The following is a 21867-nucleotide window of genomic DNA, read 5'->3' as shown; positions in this document are numbered from 1 at the left end:
CCCAGAATCAGGGTCTTTTCCAGTGAGTCAGTTCTTTGCATCAGGTGGCCAAAGTATTGGAGTTTCAGCTTCAGCATCAGTCCTTCCAATGAATATTCAGGACTGATTTCCTTTAGGATTGACTGCTTGGATCTCCTTGCAGTCCAAGGACTCTCAAGAGTCTTCTCCAACACCACAGTTCAAAACCGTCAATTCTTTGGCACTCATCTTTCTTTATAGTCCAGTTCTCAATTCCATACCTTACTACTGGAAAAACCATAGCCTTGACTAGACGGACCTTTGTTGGCAAAGTAATGTCTCTGCTTCTTAATATGCTGTCTAGGTTGGTCATAACTTTTCTTCCAGGGAGCAAGCGTCTTTTACTTTCATGGCTGCAGTCACCATCTGCAGTGATTTTGGAGCCCCCAAAAATAAGATCAGCCACTATTTCCCTGTCTGGCTCCAAATATAAAGTCTGTCACTGTTTCCCCGTGTATTTGCCATGAAGTGATGGGACCAGATGCCATGATCTTAGTTTTCTGAATATTTGGGCTTTAAGCCAACTTTTTCACTTTCCTCTTTCACATTCATCAAGAGGGTCTTCAGTTCTTCTTCGCTTTCTGCCATAAGGGTGGTGTCATCTGCGTATCTGAGCTTATTGATATTTCTCCTGGGAATCTTGATTCCAGCTTGTGTTTCATCCAGTCCAGCATTTCTCATGAGGTACCCTGCATATAAATTAAATAAGCAGGGTGACAATATAAAGCCTTGATGTACTCCTTTCCTGGTTTGGAACTGCTGCTGCTAAATCGCTTCAGTCGTGTCCAACTCTGTGCGACCCCATAGACAGCAGCCCACCAGGTTCCCCCGTCCCTGGGATTCTCCAGGCAAGAATACTGGAGTGGGTTGCCATTTCCTTCTCCAGATTTGGAACTAGTGCTAGCTAAATAAATAAGCCATCAAATAGGAATACCAGTGTTTTAATAAATGTCTGAGAGATCCTGTTTAGGTATTGTGTTAATAAAACATAGTAAATTGAAAAAAATGGGCTTGTTTTCTGAAAAGGAAGTTCCTTGGAACTGTGTTTTATCCTCTGGGATAGCCCTGTTGCCCGGCCATGTGCTTAGTCGCTCAGTCATGTCTGACTCTTTGCGACCCCATGGACTGTAGCCCTCCAAGCTCTTCTGTTGATGGAATTCTCCAAGCAGGAATACTGGAGTGGGTTGCCATTCCTTCCTCCAGGGGGTCTTCCCAACCCAGGGATTGAACCCAGGTGTCCTGCATTGCAGGCAGATTCTGTACCATCTGAGTCACCAGGGAAGCCTGGCCCGTAGTAGGTGCTAATAAATCTTTGTATGGATTAATAAAAGAGAAGGGAAGAAAGTAAATGTAAGAGTAATACTCCAGTGTTAGATGAAGAAGAAATCCACAGGAGTGAAGGAGTGCATATTTAAAGTGTTTTATTTACTTATTTATTTTTGGCTGTGCTGGGTCTTTGTTGCTGTGCTCGGGCTTTCTCTAGTTGCAGCGAACAGGGGGCGAACGGGGGCTGCTCTTCCTGTGGTGCTCAGCTTCTCATTCTGGTGGCCACTCTTGTTTTGGAGCACAGGCTTTCGAGTGCACAGACTTCAGTAGCGGCAGCCCATGGACTTAGTTGCTCCACGGCATGTGGAATCTTCCTGGACCAGGGATCAAACCCATGTCCCCTGCGTTGGTTCTTTACCATTGGACCACCAAGACAGTCTGAGAATACGTTTTAAAACATAGTCAGGTACCCAGGAAGCTTGGGTACATGTGATAATTGCTTGCTGCTTTGCTTCACTTTCCAACGTGTTAGTGCAACTCACTAAATTGAAGGTCCTGGCTTATATTCATCTTTGAATCTAGACAACATAGCACATAGTAATCGTCATTTATTGAAAAACTACGGTTTGCAAAGCACTGTTCTTCCCTACACAACAGCCAGGGGCATTATTTGCATTTTGGAAATAAAGGACACAAGCTCGGAGGAGTTGGATCGCTCGCCCGAAGGCACGCTGCGGGGCCAGGATCCCAGCTGAGGGCTGTGCGGCCCTAGAGCCATAGGCATCGTCCCCAGGCAGACTCTCTAGGCGCTCAGTAATTGTGTGTGGAGTGCAAAAACAGAGGAGGCATCAGGATGACATCATTAAGGGGATGGCATTGAGCTAGGTGTTAAATAGAAGTAAGATTTAAGTGGGATGAAAAGGGCAGGGTGGTGGCGAGGATTCAGGCGAAAGGGACAGTCAATTAAAAAAATGAGAACATAGAGGCACAGAGAGAGTATATGTAGGACTTCTGGTTTCCTACCAAGTAGGATGTGTTTGAAGATGAGTAGAGGATAGTAGTTTGGGTCTAGGTTGCAGAGGGCCTTGGATGCTAACCTGAGATGCTTGGACTTTACTTTAGAGACAGAGTCAGTCCATCAGAGAGAATTTTTATCAGGAAAGAGCCTTGCATGCAGAAATACTCACCTAGAATTTGGAAGAAAGTTCAAGGCTAGTGATTCCTTGAGAATGCTTGTCTGAAACAGAGTAATGCTCTTTTGGATGAGAATGAACTAAAAAGTCCATAAGTAAGAGCATTTTTGAGGTATCTGAACTCTCAGACTTGACCATAGGAAGATGATTGGCTGCTTTCAGTATTCGTGGTAATGTGTAGAGGAGAGGGCAAATAGAGCTGTCAAACAAAAGATAAAGCAGGAGGCTGCAAATAAGAGTGTTCTGGAGTCTTAAGAATTACTAGTTGGAAGACCCAGATTTGTAGTCTTACAAGAATGGGTAGTCTTGAAAGAAAGTTCCACGGAAGAAATAGAGTCGGGCCTAATAAGACAAAAGGCTATGAGGTTGTTAAAAGTTGAGTGGTAAGAACTGTGATGGACGTAAGTTAGAAAATATTTGTCCTTAAGGAATCACATGTTGTTTTAGGGTAGTGGTCCATTAAGTGGGTAGACTCTCGTGAGTTATTCTAGGGTAAGGGTTTAAGAAGTGTCTCGAGTTTCTGGCAGGTTTATGACTTCATCAGGTAAAAATATCAGATTCCATCTCAGCTAAGCTATGCCTAAGTCACACTTCCTTAATGGCCTCCTGGCTCTATTTAGAGAGTTCTATTAGCAACACTGACTCCATTTTGATCTTCCTTTCACATAGCTGATGAACAGATGACTCATTAGTGGTGTCATTGCTTTCTCTTGACACTTGATTGACATGTAGGCTTTAGAAAAGCCTTAGAGTATGAACGTCTGTGTCTGTGAATCACAGTTTCTACTCTGGTCTTTTCTGACATAAAATGAACTACTGGGTGCTTTCAGTTGTCTCAACTCTATACACTGTCACACAGCCAGGCATCTATATCTTCAGGGAAACTGCCCTTTCAAGGATCATCAGTGGGATTAAAATAAATCACTTTAGTTTAGTCTGCTATTGTTCCAAAGTTGTTTTTTTTTTCTATCCCCCTTCTCCTGTAAAGTATTTCTCATTATTTGCTGAAACACTCTCACTAGATGTAACAAATTGCTTTCCTCCAACCTCAACAGTTATGTCTCTGTGATAATTTGCCTTTTGACTTCGTATAACTGAAATATGGGCATTTTCTCACAATGTGCTTTTCCCCCACTCAACATTATTTTCTTGAGACCATTATAGAACATGTAAGTATTCCACTGTGTGAATACACCACAGTTTATTCATTCTGGTTTATTCATCCTGATTATTCATTCTGGTTTATTCATTCATCCCCACGTTGAAGCTTTCAGAATATCCGGAACTTGCTTTCTCTCTCTCTTTTTGGCCATACCTCATGGCTTGTGAAATTTAGTTCTCTAACAAGGGATCGAACCCCATCCCTTGGCAGTGAGAACACAGAGTCCTAACCACTAGATGGCCAAGGAGTTCCTGAAACTTGCTCATTTTAAGTAAAAAATCTCCAGGATGCAGGACACACACATACATGTGTGCACACACACAGTATTCCATAGAAAAACCTGTGTGTACTGATCGGATTCAGTTTCCATTGCTTAAGAAGAATCTTAGATGATTATTGCAATTTCTAATATTTTTATTCTCCCACTGGCCTTAAAAAAAGATCCAAGAAGAAATTCCACTTTAATGAGAAGACTTGTTTAAATCAAAGACACTTGTTTTTTTTGTTTGTTTGTTTGTTTTCCTCTTAACATTTTTATCCTTAAACTTTTTCCCTCTATGGACTCTCACTTTTTTTTTTTTTTAACTAGAATTTCTTTTTTATTTTATTTTTTTTTAAACTTTACAATATTGTATTCGTTTTGCCAAATATCAAAATGAATCCGCCACAGGTATACCTGTGTTCCCCATCCTGAACCCTCCTCCCTCCTCTCTCCCCATACCCTCCCTCTGGGTCGTCCCAGTGCACCAGCCCCAAGCATCCAGTATCGTGCATTGAACCTGGACTGGCGACTCGTTTCATACATGATATTATATATGTTTCAATGCTATTCTCCCAAATCTCCCCACCCTCTCCCTCTCCCACAGAGTCCATAAGACTGATCTATACATCGGTGTCTCTTTTGCTGTCTCGTACACAGGGTTATTGGTACCATCTTTCTAAATTCCATATATATGCGTTAGTATACTGTATTGGTGTTTTTCTTTCTGGCTTACTTCACTCTGTATAAGAGGCTCCAGTTTCATCCACCTCATTAGAACTGATTCAAATGTATTCTTTTTAATGGCTGAGTAATACTCCACAGTGTATATGTACCACAGCTTTCTTATCCATTCATCTGCTGATGGGCATCTAGGTTGCTTCCATGTCCTGGCTATTATAAACAGTGCTGCGATGAACATTGGGGTACACGTGTCTCTTTCCCTTCTGGTTTCCTCGGTGTGTATGCCCAGCAGTGGGATTGCGGGATCATAAGGGAGTTCTATTTCCAGTTTTTTAAGGAATCTCCACACTTCTCCATAGTGGCTGTACTAGTTTGCATTCCCACCAACAGTGTAAGAGGGTTCCCTTTTCTCCACACCCTCTCCAGCATTTATTGCTTGTAGACTTAAGGATTGCAGCCATTCTGACTGGCGTGAAATGGTACCTCATAGTGGTTTTGATTTGCATTTCTCTGATAATGAGTGATGTTGAGCATCTTTTCATGTGTTTGTTAGCCGTCTGTATCAAAGACATTTGTTTTAATTTAGAAAAGTTTCTTGGGGGCCTCACTGGTGGTCCAGTGGTAGACACCCTCTGAGCATCCAGTGCAGGGGGCATGGATTCAATCCCTGATCAGGGAACTAAGATCCCACACATCTTGTTGTGTGGCCAAAAAAAAAAAAGTTTCTTGATTAGTGGGGGGAAAAAAAAAAAGCTGCTTGATTAGTACAGAAGGCCAACTTGGAAAAGCTGAGTATATATCAGAGTAATTTTATTTTGTTCCTAAGAGAAACTCCTTGAAAGCCAGATCCAGGTTGACTGTTTGACCGGTTCACATTCTAGGTGAGAAGCTGCTGCAGAGCTGGCCCCTGGTTCAGAAATGTTGCTTTCAAAATTACTGTTCACGCGAATGTTGTGTCAGGGTCCTCTGTCACTTGTGGGTGAACCCTCACACTAGTGCGGGGCACCCCAAGAGCCTGCGTCCAAGGGCGTGTTCAGTGGACTTTGGGGTCTGCTGACCTGAGACTGGGCACTAATGCTTGCCTGTCTTCCAGCTTTCATGACACTGGTGATCACGCTGCTGCACGTGTTCTGGGGCATCGTGTTTTTCGATGGCTGTGAGAAGAAGAAGTGGTATACCCTTCTTGTAGTTCTTCTCTCCCATCTGCTGGTGTCAGCCCTGGTGAGTATTGCAAATCTGCTCAAACTGGGTTTTGGAGCTTTAAGTCCACACATCTGAAGTGATAGATTCCACTCTAAGTGAAATACACTCTCGTGGGATAATGAGGAAATTCAGAAAAAGTCATTTAAAACAATGAGTGAATGATAGATTAAATCATCCAAGTCTTACTATAGAAAGATAACTATTAATTTGTTGGTTGATCTCATAAACTATTTCTTTTTGGTAGTTGTCTTCTTTTAATTAAGTTAGTCAAACCTGAAATAGTCTTGCATTATGCTTATGTTATGGAACACATTTTAAGCAATTTCTACATTATTATGGATCCTTTTAATATTTACATTTTAATAGCTTTTTATATAATTACATAAAATTATAGTTTGCTTAACTGATCATTTGTTTTTCTACTTTTGGTTATTAGAAAGCTGTTTTGAATTGAACATCATTGTATATGAAACTTTTTCAATATGTTGTTCAGATTCTAATGAATGGAGTTAGGAAGTCAAATGGAATACTGTATAGCACAGGGAACTATATCCAATCTCCTGGGACAAACCATAATGAAAGAGAATATTTTAAAAATGTATATATGTGTATAAACTGAGTCACTTTGCTGTACAGCAGAAATTGGCACAAATCAACTATTCAGTTTTTTTTAATGTCAAAAATAAATAAATAAAATAAAAACCTGTCTGCAGCTTGAGGGAAAAAAAAGACTTCAGACAAACTCAAAAGACAATTTAAGGATTTCCTTGGTGGTACAGTGGATATGACGGAGAGGGCGGTGGCACCCCACTCCAGTACTCTTGCCTGGAAAATCCCATGGAGCCTGCTGGGCTGCAGTCCATGGGGTCATTAAAGTCGGACACGACTGAGTGACTTCACTTTCACTTTTCACTTTCATGCATTGAAGAAGGAAATGGCAACCCACTCCAGTGTTCTTGCCTGGAGAATCCCAGGGACAGGGGAGCCTGGTGGGCTATATGTATGTATAAGACAGTGGGCCGTCTGTGCGGTCACACAGAGTCGGACATGACTGAAGCAACTTAGCAGCAGCAACAGTGGATACGAACCTGTCTGCCAATGCAGGGGACACAGGTTCGATCTCTGGTCTGGAAAGATTCTGCATGCCAAGAGCAACTAAAGCCTGTGCACAATTACTGAGCCCTGCTGTAGGGCCTGCAAGCCACAACTACTGAAGCCCGAGTACCTAGAACCCTTGCTCTGCAACAAGAGAAGCCACCGCAGTGAGAAACCTGTGCACCGCCACGAATAGTAGTCCCTGATCTTCACAACTAGAGAAAGCTCGAGTGCAGTAATGAAGACCTAGTACCATCACAAATAAATAAATTAATTAATTTTTAAAGAGATAATTTAATCTGTGTTAGAAAGCATTATATACAAGAACTCACTTTCTAGATTTTTAATAAAATTTTATCCAAAAAAAATTTAATATGTCACTTTTGTGCAAATTAGAAAAAGGATTTCCTTCCTCAAGATACTTTACTTTTGGGAAGAACTATAACTATGCTAATTTTGTTAGGACAAGACAGTTCATCGCTGTCGCCCAGAAAAATGGCATAATAAATATTAAAATTGGGAGCTTCCTTGATGGTCCAGTAATTAAGACTTTGACTTCCAATGCACGGGATGCCAGTTCAATCTCTGATCCTCTGATCGGGAGTTAAGATCCCACATGGCTGGAGGCCAAAAAACCAAAATATATAAAAGGAACAATACTGTAACAAATTCAATAAAAACCTTAAAATGGTCCACATCAAAAAAAGCTCTTAATATTAAAATCTAAAAAAAAAATTATATATATATATATATATATTAAAGCCCTTGAGGCAGATTGCTAAAATTCTCTCCAAAAGGGTTATACTATTGTTAATCATTCTGATTAATATCAAGAGTGCCTGGGACTTCCCTGGCCGTCCAGTGGTTAAGACTCCAAGTTTCCAATGCAGGGGGCTCAGGTTTGATCCCTGGTTAGGGAACTAAGATCCCACCCACATGCCACATGGCCAAAAAAATGTGAAACCCCCTCCCAAAGAGTACCCATCTTAATCCCTCCTCACTGGTATTAAAATGCCAGTTTTCAAAAGAAAGTTGAAAAGGATACTTGACTAGGTGTATTTTTAAAGCACTGTTTAATGCTTTGGTCTGATTTTAATCATAACTTGTCATATACTTAGAATGATCCCAGCCATTGCCTCATCTAGACCGTCATCATTTCTCACCTAAAGTATTCAAAAGTTCCTTCTGATGGTGTCCTGCTTCATGTTTCTTTCTTCTCCATCCATTTAGAGTTCATATCAAGTTTTCTTATACTGGACTCTGCTCTCTCACCCATCTAAAGAACAGTCTTCTTGCCTTCCCTACCTAAAACATTTCAGTCATACTAAAGTTACCCTTAATATGATGGCAGCTGCTGCTGCTGCTGCTAAGTCGCCTCAGTTGTGTCTGACTCTGTGCGACCCCACAGACGGCAGCCCACCAGGCCCCTCTGTCCATGGGATTCTCTAGGCAAGAATACTGGAGTGGGTTGCCGTGTCCTTCTCCAATGATGACAACTATGTAAAGTCAAATCTTCATGGAAAAATAATTGGAGAGAGAATGCATTAAAGTATTAACAGTTTTCATCTCTGGATGGGTTCTTTTATTCTTTATGATTTTCAACATGTTCCAAAGTTTCTACTGTATATACTTTAATAGTCAGAAAGGAAATAGCAAGAAAAAGCCAATGTCCTTCTTATGGATCCAGTCCACCATTCATTCATTCAGCAAATAGTGCCTTCTGTATTACAGACACTGTTCTAGATGAGCAAAACAATTTACAGGAAAAAAAAAAAAAACTGTGCCTTTACCATCTAGTGGATAGAGAGACAATAAGCAATAGACATAATAAAACGAAATATGTTAGAAATTGGTGCTGTGAGGAAAAAGGGAAAGTAGAGTGGGTTCAAAGGGCTCAAGGGACCTCCCTGGTGGTCCAGTGGGGAAGACTCTTTGCTCCCATTGTAGGGGACTTGGATTCGATTCCTGGTCAGCGAACTAGATCTTACATGATACAACTAAGACCCAGTACAGCCAAAATAAGTAATTAAAAAAAAAAAGATTCTAGATTGTAGGGGCTGGGGATGTTGAATTTTCAAACTAGGTAGTTCAAAGTCAGCTTCATTGTGAAGGTGACATTTAAGCAAAGAAGTGAAGTTGGTGATGTGGCTGTCTGGAGAAGGAACATGACAGACTGAACAGCTAGTGGCAAAGTCCTAAGACTAACATGCTTGGCACGTTTATGGAAGCGAGAGTGGCCAGAACCATGAGCCAGGGGAAGTTAGTAGGAGATACTGTCACAGATTTGAAATTGGGGATGGAAGTCATGGTTGGAAATGGGAACCATATCTAGATAATGCAAGGCTTGGGCTTTTAGCCTTAGTGAAATGGATTCCTTGTAGGGTGTTGGATACAGGGACTTGATTTGAATCACGTTTTAAAAGGCTCACTTTGACTGCTGTTTTCAGAGTAGACTGTAACAGGGGAAGAAATTAAATCATCAAGAGAAGGATGGGGACACCTTGGGTGAGATAGCAATGGAGACAATGAGAAATGTTCAGATTCAGGACATGTTTCTGATAGTAGAGCTAATAGCTGTTTCCTGACAGACTGGATAACGCTAGGGAGAGAAAGAGGAGCCAAGGACATCTTCAAAATTTTGAGCCTGGGCAACTCAAAGGATGGAGTTGCCATCAGCTGGGATGGAGAAGCTTGTGAGGGAGAGCAGGAGTCCTCTTTGGTCCTGGTACCTTGGAGGTGCCTGTTGGACATCCAAGGTGGGTATCTGGATGAAAAAGTCTGGAGTTTGGGAGAGAAATCCAAGCTTAAAAAGGTCATTACAGGGAGTGAGTCTAAGCAGACGAGAGAAGAGGCCAGAGGACTAAGCCCTGGGGCATTCCAACCTTGAGGCTGGGGCAAGAGCAGAACCCAGCCACGGAGACTGAGAAGGAGCAACTTAGTGACGTAGGAAGAGAACCAGGAGTCAGGTGTCCTGAAGCTAAGTGTATTAAGGAAGAGAGAGTGATGGGTTGTAGCAGAGGCCAGTGGAATAAAACCCAGACCTCTTCGTTTGACATAAGCCTGTTACTGAATCTTACTGGTGCTAAACTTAGCTCTTGCTGCTCCCCATAGTTCATATCATACACTCTATCTGAACTGACCCAGTGTGGCTCACAGGTTGTTCATGCTGTAATATCTGCAGTGATGGGTCTCCCCGCTAACCTAGGTCAGCTTAGAAAACTGTTCATTTCATGTGAGGCCTTCCTGGAAAAGGTGCACATTTCTGAAAGCACTATCCTAGCCCCTTTTTATAGCTGTGTTATAACCCTTCTCCCTGGCCAGCATTATTTTATTTGATACAGCTTTTACATCTACGTCTCCAATTAGGGTTTGATCATCAAGGATGGAATCTTGTCAATCTTTGTGTCCTGAATCCCTGGCACATAGGAGATGGCCAGTAACTATTGTTGAATATTGAAAAGTTTATATTATTCTCTCTGATGATTGAAAAGAACCCAGAAAATTTGAAAGATTACATACCAAAATGTTAACAATAGTTGTCTCTGAATGACAGATTTCAGAAAAAGTTTTAAGTTTTATGAATACAGCACATGTACAGTAAAGTATATGAATCAAAAGTGTACATCTTTTTTTTTTTTTTCTAATCTTTGGGCTTCACTGAGCAGCATGTGGGATCTTATTTCCCCAACCATGGATCAAACCCACGCCCCCTGCATTGGAAGCGCAGAGTCTTAACCACTAGACCACCCAGGTCCAGTGTGTGCATCTTGATGAATTTTCCCAGTGTGAACACACCAATGTCACTCAAACCCAAATGAAAGCTAAAACATCTGCTGCCATGAGCTTCCTGGTGCTACTTCACTGCTCCCCGCCCCCCACACCCCTCCAGGGATAACCACGGTCCTGACTTCTGACTCGATAGCTTGCCCTGCCTTTTGGTATTTATTAAACAGAACAGTACAGTGTTTGCTCTTGCGTCTGACTCCTTTCACTCAATCTTTGTTTGGGAAATTAATTAGTTTATAGCTATTGATTGCTATTTCTTTGCAGAATAGTGTTCTACGGTATGACTGTACCGTCATTTATCCATTCCACAACAGAGAGGCATTTATGCTGTCTCCAGGTTTTAACCATTGTGAACAGTACTGCTTTGAACATTCTAGTGTGTATCTCTTGGTAAAAATGTATGCATATTTCTTCTGGATGTATACCTGGGGTAGAATTCCTTGTCATGGGGTGTACATATGTCGATTGTTCATACCACTCACTTTTTCAGAGAGGTTGTATCAACTTACACTCCACCATTGATTTATGAGTTGTATTTTCTCCACCTCTTCATCAGCACTTAGGATTGCATTCTTTATTGTCACCCTTATCTAGCACTGGATGTGTAGTGGTGTCCCATTTTGGTTTTCGTTTTCATTTTCGTGATGGTGAATGAAGTTGAGCGTGTCTTCCTATGTTTATCAGCCATTTGGATAATTCTCTTGGGATGTGCCTGTTCACATCTTTTACCCATCATTCTACTGGTCGTCTGTCTTTTTTTTTTTTTTTAGGTTCTTTTTTGGTATTCTCTAAAAGAGGCTTTTATTAGATATGCCTGTCTACTCACTTCAGTCATGTCCAACTCTTTGTGACCCCATGGACTGTAGGCTGCCAGGCTCCTCTGTCCATGGGATTCTCCAGGCAAGAACAGTGGAATGGGTTGCCATTTCCTTCTCTGTTATTAGATATATGCATTATAAATAACTTGTCCTACAGTGTGGTTTGTCTTTACATTCTCTTAATGTTGAGTGTTGTGTAAAAATTAGCCTATCTGAATTTCAAGTTTTAAAATTTGTTTTACTCGTTTGTACATTTTAATTTTCTACAATAATCACGTATTGTTTCTGTAATTGTTTAAAAGAGATAATTTTATTAAAGAAACAAGCTAAAAGATGGAAAGTAGCTTCAGTTCAGTTCAGTCGCTCAGTCGTGTCCGACTCTCTGCGACCCCATGAATCGCAGCACGCCAGGCCTCCCTGTCCATCACCAACTCCCAGAGTTCACTCAAACTCACGTCCATCAAGTCGGTGATGCCATCTAGCCATCTCATCCTCTGTCGTCTCCTTTTCCTCCTGCCCCCAATCCCTCCCAGCATCAGAGTCTTTTCCAATAAGTCAACTCTTCACACGAGGTGGCCAAAGTAGCTTAGCACCCTACAAAGTGTGTTAAAACTCAGCAGATTTGAGGAATAGAATTATCCTTAAGAATCTGAAGGAGAACCTGAAGGGCTCAGTGCCTGCCATGCCCGCAGATGCTTCCTGAGAAAAGCGCTCTTTGTGCACAAGGTGCTGTCTGCAGAATCAGCCTGTGACCCTGGCCAGAGCGGGTAGGAAGGTTTCGGGGGTTTCGCGCAAGGGAATGTGCAGGCAGGGCGAGGGTGAGGACGCTGAGGTGCTGGGGAGCACTCCCCCTGAAACCTCGCCGGGCAGAGGTGTGTGGTGACAAACTGACCCAATTAGAGCCTCTTCTTTCTTAAAAAGAACCTGTTTCTCTACCTTATCCTGGTCGAGCAGAGAAAGTATTCCTTCTCCTGTCAAAGGCTAGTCCCTTGTTTGAGCTCCAGACCTAATTCTTTGCGACCTTACTCCTTCTGTCCTCCATCACCAGCCTTACCGTCTCTTCACCGGCACATAGACGTGTCTGGGTTTGGGGCTTGCTTTTGTTTTATTTGGCCGCACCAGGTCTTTGTTGTAGCATGTGGAATCTAGTTCCCTGACCAGGGGTCGAAGCCAGGCCCCCTACTTTGGGAGTGCAGAGTCTTAGCCACTGGGAGCCACCAGTAAAGTCCCTAGACGTATCTTAAATAAAACTCTTCATTATTGCCGGTTCTTTCTAGCCGTGACTTGTTTTCCCTAGTCTGCATCACAGCGAAATTTCTGTCATGTTCCTAGTGCATTCTGGCTTCTGTCCAACCACTCTTCTAAGACTGCATGTTTCAAGATCAAAAAGGACCTCCATCACTCCATATCTAAAGGATGCTGGGTTTGTTTTTTTTTTTCCCCTCCATCTCATCAGCCTTTAGGAGGAGTTGGCCGCCCCCTCTTTGTAACATTTCCTCTTTTGGCTTCTGCATCGCGCTGTCCTGGTTCCCTCTCATCCCACTCCTTGCTCTTCTCAGATGCCTTGCTAACTCTTTTTCAGTATGAGTCAAGCCAGTAGGGTGGTGTTGGTGCTTTTATTTGCTCCTGCAATACTAAACAGCACAAATACTTTATAATTGTTCTCAGGACTGGAGCTTGACTTCGCTTTTCCCTTCTCTCTACACTAACTCTGTGGGTAATCACATTCATAGCCGTGACTTTAAGCCCGTTTATGAACTGTGCTTCTGTATTTCTCTTTTTAGCCCAAGCCTCTCCTCAGAGCCTCATACTCAGAAACCTAACTGCTTACCTGACATCTGTTTGTTTGTTTGTTTTTGACCATTCATTACAGCATTTGGGATCTTAGTTCCCCAACCAGGGATTGAACCTGTGCCTCTGTATTGTAAGTATGGACTCTTAACCACTGGACCACCAGGGAAGTCCCCTGACACCCGCTTTTTGAAATCTCAGAGCCAGCCCACTCTTAGTATGTCCTCTTTGGACTTGGTTCCCACCTATCACTCCTAGCTTAGTCTTTGCCCAAGTTTTTTAAACTCGGTCTTCCTCAAGTCTTGCCTAGCTCATTACTATCGCTATTTCCTTAAAGCCAGAACCATGGAAGTCACCCCTGGGCTCTCTGTTTCTCACATTGCATCCATCAGCAAGTCAAGTCCTGTCACCCACTCCCTCCATCTCTACCACCACCACCCTGGACTAAGCCACTATCCTGTACTCCACTCATTTGGTGAGGAGTTGTCTTAACTGTTCTCCCTGCTTTCACCATTGCCTCCTCGAATGCATTCTCTGCAGTTTAAAAATCTAAAATTGTTCAGCTCCTTGACCTAACATCCTTCTGCACCCTTCATTGTTCTGAGGGTAAAATTCACACTTAGCACCGACATGCCTATCTGGCCCCTGCCTTCCTCTCCTATCTCTGTGCTTTCTCTCCATACTTACACATCATTTATAGTGATTCTCAGATCCTCAGCTGCACCAAACTCTCTGCCCTGCTTGGGTTCCCTCCCTTAGTCTAAACCAGGCTGGCTTAGACCTCCTCTTGTAAGTCTCAGATTAAATGCCGTTTGCTCACCACCTTCCTTGTCCACCTTGAGTGGATCACTTTGTTCTTAACCTTTACTAGCACCGTCTCAGTTGTAGTTATTCTGTCCTGGCATTTATCACAATGTGTAAGTATTTATTTTTTTTATTATTTATTACTTTGGCTGCACTGGGTCTTCATTGCAGTGTGCAGGCTCTCTAGTTGTGGCGTGCAGGCTTAGTTGACTCCCAGCGTGTGAGATCTTAGTTCCCTGATCAGTGATCAAACCCATGTCCTCTGCATTAGAAGGCACATTTTAACCACTGGGCCACCAAGGATGTCCTGTGATTAGTTACTTGTTTCTTCACTCATTGCCTGTCTCCCTTACTGCCATAAGCTCTGTTAGGATAGGCTCTGTGGTCTTCACTGGTACCTTGTGGGACCTCATCAGTGGTTTTTAAATGAACTTTTGGAACCCTCAGCAGTTGTGCAGCTGAAAAAGAGATGCTGTTCCCTCTTGTTCCCTTGATTAGAGAGGGTGGCTCAGATGGTAAAGAATCCACCTGCAATGCAGGAGACCCAGGGTCGGGAAGGTCCCTGGAGAAGGGATGACAGTCCACTCCAGTATTGTTGTCTGGAAAATTCCATGGACAGGGGAGCCTGGCAGGCTGTAGTCCATGGGGTCACAAAGAGTTGGACACAGCTGAGCCACTAACACTTTCACTTTCAACACAGACTTGTCTTAAGTTTCTCAATTCTCAGAGCTAGTTAACAGAAAAATGATTATAAACTGGACCCTAGTTATATAACATCTGTTTTCTATTGGGTATTTCATTAGGTCTGGCTTCTGATTACCTTCTAGGGTTGCCCTTTGAATACAGCAAAGCACAGGTTTATGGGCTAGTGTCTGCTGACCAGGTTAATTCCTGTGTGTCTTGGGCCCATGACATACATCAGATGTTGGTGAAACACACCTCCACTATTGAAAGTGTTTCATATTTTCCATTATCTTAGGTTATTCCACATATTTAATAAGGTTGCTTTTATTTTCCCCCTGCAGACCTTAATCAGTCCTCATTACGGATTAAATCTGGTGTTGGCATATATCATCATGGTGCTCATGGGCGTCTGGGCCTTCTTTGTTTCTGGAGGCAGCTGCCGAAGCCTGAAACTCTGCCTGCTCTGCCAAGACAAGGACTTCCTCCTCTTCAACCAGCGTGCCAGATAACCTCCGAGAACCAGCACTTCTCAAACAGTAAGCTGCCTCATTAGAGGAAGCACAACTGTGCCTTTTTCTAAACGTCCCTTTTCCTGGTGGAATTTAGAAGAAACCAAACTATTTAGACACGATTCGGCTTTCACGCAACAGCTTTCTGAAAGGGATACATCTCTGGTGCAGCCAGCGCATGTTAGAACTTCCTGGGGAAACAAAGAATACTGATCTCTGGGCTCCATCTCCAGATTTAATTGGTCTGAGCACTTGGTAATTCTTTAAAGCTTTCTAGATGACACTGATGCACAGCCAGGTTGAGAACCATTGCTGCCCAAATAGGAACTTCCTGAGAACACTGTAGGTGAATAAAAATCAGATGTTTTGCTATCTCTTAACTCAGCCTGCACTGAGCGAGTATCTGAATATAAATCCTGGTTAGCCTGTGTCTTTCGAGTTCTGAAGTCACAGAAGGCTAAAGGGCTATCATCTCTATGAACTGTTTTCATGTACTTCACTGGTACCCTGTTTTATGAGAACGTGGAGGCCGTGCTTCAAATACAATAATACATTGCACTGACACTATGATCATTTAGCCAAAGTAAGCTATGACGAATAGACTGTATTTTTCTCTACTGTTTCCAATCTCGATTTTGCTTTTTTGAAGCATCACATTGTTTTAGAGCATAGGTTCCATTTCTTTAACTAAAACCCAATTTCCAACTTCCTGGGAAGATGATATAAAACCAAGAATTTTGTGCAACTTCTGTAGGTCCTGGGCTTAAGGCTCTTCATGGGCTCTGCCCCGGGGCAGTGTTTACCAGCTGAGTGCTCACTGCTGGACTAGTTGACCTGAAGTCGTTTGTTCTATCTCTGAGCAGCTCTGCAGGTTGCTGAGTGATGTACCCTGGGACAGGCTTCACTGGAGCTGGCAGAAGTTTACTAAAAGCAGGAGGAGAGCAAGCCAGTAGAGCGGTGTTGACCCTTCTAATTTGCTCCTGTGATACTAACTGGCACATTCCCCCCAAATAGTGTAGTGGAAAATTAGGAATATGTCTTAAATTTGCCAAATTCATGCTTTTAACATAGTCCATGTACTCTTTAGATCTTGTAAATGTCTCTGGATTATTGTTGGCAGATAGGGCATTCCCTTTATAGGCGTATCTAAGATGTTTGTTCAGCTTCCAAACGACTCTTTTTTGGTTTCCTCTATAAAGAGGAATTGTGCCTTTACTAAGCTAGAAATTGTTCCCTTTTGATGACTTTTAGGGAGCTGTTGGTATGAAATGGAAATTCCGTACACATTAAAGAGAGAACCTCAGTGAATCCCATATGTACAATAGAACAGCCAAAAGAAGTAGAAGCAGGAAATGAAAGGGTTCACCAGTGAGGTGACAGATGGGAGAATTTGACAAGAATTTAACAGATATGTTTAAAATGGAAATGCAGCCAGTATTTTGGGGTAGTCACACATCATTCTAAGAACCAGAACCTTACACGTGAACTAGATCTTTATCAGTGAAATCCCCTCTTATGTTTAAATTATTTGAATTTTTCAATCTGGGGATTCAGGAGCAGTAGGATTTCTGGCAAAACTATAAACAGTTTCGTAAGCAATTATAGTTATTCCCCTAAAGTGTATTTCAGCACTGACACCAGTGTTTTTGCTGGGGTTTGCAATTTTCCACCTTTATACAAGATTTTCTTTAGACTAGGTGAGTTATGGAAGAGTCAAGGACATAGAGACTGAATAGTGAAATCTGCTGTGCAGAATTGAAGGGAATTATATACCCATTGAACTGGGCTTCATTCCTATTGGAACATGGTGTTCTTTGATGAACAGAATAAGAAAAAGATACAGTTGGTTATGACGGTTGATTTACAAATCTCTTGAATGGATAACCTGGTAAAATATTTGCTGATCTTTAAAGTGTATAAATATCTGAGAATATTGATATTACTCATACTTGAGCTCTGAGGATGTCTTCTGTGCATTAATAGTTCAATATTAAGAATCTGGGATATTGTGAAATCTCATTTATAAATGCATCTCAGGCAGGAAGAAAATTTTCTTTGATGGTGAGACTGTCTTTTTAATTCAGGAAATTATTTAGTAATTATTTAGTAATCCATGCTTACCTATGAATAAAGGAACTTTGTAGCTCCTTATTTCTCTTGTGAGTGTTGCCATAGTCAGCTTAGGCACAGTTATTGCAAATAGCCTTGCTCTGCCTGATGCCAAGGAAGCCCAGAGGGAGAGCAGCCTTCCTCTGTTGTATGTATATATTGAGATGTGCTTTCTTTTTATCTTTTCTCTTTTTTTGCATTTGTTACCTCTAAGGAACTTTCTGAGCCCTAATAGTGTTTGGAGAGGAGGCGATGGTGGTAATCTTGTATGTTCTCCTCCACACGGAGCTTTCTCAGTTTGGAGGGAAGTGAGGCTGTAGTTAAAGTTGACCATGGAATGTGAATGTTGTTGCAGCACTTGACTCTGTTGCCGTGTGAATCATTGAGATCGCTTATGGTTCTCTAATAATTTTTTTTTTTAACTCATTTGAGTTAGTGGTTGTAACTGGAGACGTTTTGTTACCCTTGATCGTGGCCTGTGTGACTGGCAATAGAATAGTAGCAGCCTCTTTGCAAACCTTAGTGAAAACATGGCTGAAAGGAATGAATGGTATCTGCAGATTGTATAGAAAATGGCTTTTGTTCCCAACGTTAGTATTTTTCTTCTCAAGCACATTTCATTTTTTCCTGGGAGTGGCAGTTACGGGTCAAAAATGCTAGGTATTCTTATTGCATAGAGTTGGTGCAGGACAAGCAGTCATGATGGAAGTGTCTTCTTACCTGATCCTCTTCGCTGGCCTCACACTAGCCCTAAGACATGGATTAATGGTCAGAGTGGGCCTGAGGGCTCCAGAGAAGCCAGAATGGCAGCTTGTCTCAGGTGTCAGCAGCCGGCTTCTTGGGAAGAACTCCTTGAGAGTGTCAGCTTTTTGCTGACTTCGTTTTCCTAAGGCCCAACCATTCCCAACTCCAGGTAGACGGCTGTCACAACAAAAAAGTTTCAGAGTTCTTCTCTTAGAGCACTTTGTATATGATTGCAGTGTTTACATTTCTGATTTAATACAAGACTTTGCTTCATCCCATTAACTTTTAGTGTTTAGAGGGCTGGGCACTGTCTCTGTGTTCTATATGTATCATTTTATATAAGTTATACTGTTATGTTGTATATACTTGCAGTATCAGACCTTACGTTCAGTACACAATGCAATAGACTCTTTCCAGACTTGTATTTTTCAGTAAACAATAAAAAGATTGTCACGACTTGTTTCTCATGTTTCCTCTTCTTTGGAATAGTGCATCCTTCAGTGTCTGTTACTACAATTTTTGCCTCTTATAAAATTTGATTGTATGTTGTTTGTAACTGGTCAACTCTGAGATTCTTTTCAAAGACAAATCTTTGTTTTCTGATTTAAAATTCAAAAGGCTGATTTCATTTCTGTTTGTTCAAAAGCAGTTTGGTGCAGGCAAATTCCTTGAGGTGTCATAAACCTAGTGGAGGAGAATTCTCGAAGGTCCTGAATGCCCTTGAAAAAATCTCCCAAGTAATTGTGAGATAGTAAATTTATAAACCATCATGGAATCCTGGCTAAAGATGGCAGTTGGTTGACCAGGATAGTATAATTTAGTTTCTCCTAGTGACCCTGAGCAGCCTGTAGAGTCATTTTTGTTTTTCCTTCCCTTGGTGTGGAGTCAGTGTGGCTAAAGGGCTGGGCTTGGCCTCCACCATCAGACAGGTTACACAGAGAGTTGTTAGGGCCTGAAATTCGATACCCTGTGATGCGTCCTGATACTGGTTTAAAATGAGGCTGCTCCACATTTACGTTAACTGTGTTATTCGGTGAAGTATCCTCAGGAACCAAGGATTCTGGTCTAACTTCCCTGGTGGTTCAGTGGTTAAGAATCTGCCTTCCAATGGAGGAGATGCAGGTTTGATCCCTGGTCAGGGAACTAAGATCCCACATGCTGTGGAGCTACTAAGTCTGCCTGCTGCAATTACTGAGCCTGAGCACTGCAACTAGAGAAGCCCGCGCACCGCCTGGAAGTGCCTGTGCCTCGCATCAAAAGATCCTGTGCCCCAGAAGGAAAGCTCGCACACGCCGCAGTGAAGATCTCAAGTGCCGTAACTGACACCCGACGCAGCCAGATAAATACATAAATAATTTAAAAAATAGTAACAAAACCATAACTTGTAAGACAAAAGGTAGGCTTTCCTCAGATGACAGCCCAGATTCATGTACAATTTCTCTGTTCCTTCTGCACTGGAATTCTGGCTCTAGTTTAATTATTATTTGTTTGATATTTAGTTGGAACAGGGATTTCCCTGTGACCAGCCTCAACACATAAGAAACCTCCCGTGGAAAGACCTACGTATTTTACCTTTGCCTCATTGAAAATGCTGAGTGAAGGACCCACTCCAGGCTTATGGTCTCAGCCTCCATAGAAGAATTGGGGATTTGACACATTCTAAAGGGATGACAGTAGATTATGAGCCCTGGCTTTAATATTCAATAATTAGTAGGTGGTGCTTGTTGCTTAAGTGTGGGTCACTGTAAATCCTGTTTCTGCTGCTGCTGCTAAGTCGCTCAGTCATGTCCGACTCTGTGCGACCCCATAGACTGCAGCCCACCAGGCCCCTCTGTCCATGGGATTTTCCAGGCAAAAGTACTGGAGTGGGGTGCCATTGCCTTTCTACCTAATAGTAAATCTGTACATATTTTCTGTGCTTGAACAAAATTAGAGATGGAATCTGCAGTGTTTAATCAAGGCTCACCATGCACAGAACATTGTATCAGATACTTTATTGTGTGGGTGTGTGTAAGAGAGAGACTTTAAAAGGGTAGAAAAGAACAAGATGGTGAGGATCATTGTTTTTAGAGAATATATAAGGCAGCTACAAAATGCACTACAAACTAGGAAATGATATCGAATAGCTTGAATACATAAGATGATACTTAAAGTTTTAGACATGAAGAAGGGTACCTGGGTCATGGATGTATATCAGAGGAAAAGGTGGGACTGTGGGCTGAGCTCTGGGTGCACTCCAGTTGACAGGTAGAGGTGGGGTGATCACTGAGGAAAGAAGAAAAACCAGGAGGGCATGGTGGCCTGGGAGCTAGGGGGATGTATGTCAAATGCTGCTGAGCAATGACTAACATGAGAATTCTAACTAACAATAAGAATTGATCTTTGCATATGGACAGATGAAATTTTCTGGTGACTTTGATAAAAGTACTTTCGGTGTAGGGGTGAATACCTAAATGGAGTGGATTATAGAGATTGGGAGATAAGGAAGTAGCCACAGCATGTAGAGTACAGATAACCATATAATTATAATAGGGGAATTGGATGATAGCCCGAGAAGGATGTGGGAGCAGGAGAGGGCGTTCTTCTGTTTTGTTTTTTTTTTTCTTTTTTCTCTATAATATTGTACTGTAACAGCATGTTTGTAAGAAGATGGGGATGATTCAGTGGAAAGGGAAAAATTGATGTAGTAGAGGGGATAATTGCCAAAGTAGAGTCTCTGAAGAGAGAATGCAATGTGATCTTTTCAGCATTAAATGTTATATTAGATCAGTTAAAATATTTAAAAATAAGAACTTAAACTTTTACTTTAGAAAACTTTTACTTTTACAGAGGAAGGACTTCCCTGGCAGTCCAGTGGTTAAGTCTCTGCACTTCCAATGCAGGGACTGTGGGTTTGATCATTGGTCAGGGAACTAAGATCCCACATGTGAGAGGCCAAAAAAAGTTTTTAGAGACAGGGGAGCAAACTAAAGCTAAAATAAGCAGAAGAAAGGAAATTAGAAGAGAAGAGCATACAAGAATAGCGTAAGTCAGATAGAAAGCAGAAAAACAGTGGAGAAATCAATAAAATGAAAATCTTTGAGAAAATCAATACAGTTGGTAAAACTATGTCCAGATTGATAAGGAGAAAAGAGAAGGTACAAAATATGAATATCAGTAATAAGTGAAGATATCACCACAGCATCTACATTATTAAATAAAAAGGGAATATTATGAAGAACTTAAAGGCGATAAATTAAAATTGTAAATGAAGTAGACAAATTCCATTTTAATAAAGCTCACTCAAGGGACTTCCCTGGTGGTCCAGTGGTTGGGAATCCACCTTCCAGTACAGGGGGCTTGGGTTTGATCCCTGGTTGGGGAACTAAGATCCCATGTGCCTCAGGGTGTCTAAGCCTGCCTCCCTCAACTACTGAGCCTGCGTACTCTCAAGGCCATGCTCTGAAACTAGAGAAAGTCCTCGTGCCTCAAGGAAGAGCTTGTGCATCCAAAATTTAAAGAAAAAAAATTTTTTAATTAAAAACTTACTCAAGAAGGACTAGAAAATCTGGATATCCCTATATCTCTATAGACTGTGTTTTTTCTTACCTCTTAATGTGCCTTGTAATTATTGATTGCAAGCTAGACATATGTATTGGGTAATGGTAACTGAAGTAAATAGGCCTTTAATATAAGTTTTGTGTCAGTCTGAGCAAGAGTTGGACAGTGTTTAATGTTTGCTGCAGTGCTGAGTACCAGAGGC

General features: G+C 41.8%; 1 protein-coding gene across 1 annotated transcript in view; it reads left to right on the top strand.

Moving 5' to 3' along the window:
* APH1B (APH1B gamma secretase subunit) overlaps nt 1-19255 on the top strand; it is a 34709-nt gene extending 15454 nt beyond the window's left edge. The window contains exons 2-3 of the mRNA XM_010840228.1: nt 5676-5803; nt 15105-19255. Of these exons, the coding sequence (XP_010838530.1) occupies nt 5676-5803; nt 15105-15272 (296 nt within the window). The 3' untranslated portion in view covers nt 15273-19255. The remainder of the gene's footprint in view (nt 1-5675; nt 5804-15104) is intronic.
* Nucleotides 19256-21867: the final 2612 nt, after the last annotated feature.

Source organism: Bison bison, unplaced genomic scaffold (assembly GCF_000754665.1).
Source record: "Bison bison bison isolate TAMUID 2011002044 unplaced genomic scaffold, Bison_UMD1.0 scf7180017864142, whole genome shotgun sequence".
Taxonomy (NCBI): domain Eukaryota; kingdom Metazoa; phylum Chordata; class Mammalia; order Artiodactyla; family Bovidae; genus Bison; species Bison bison.
This window is presented reverse-complemented; position numbering and strand designations above follow the sequence as displayed.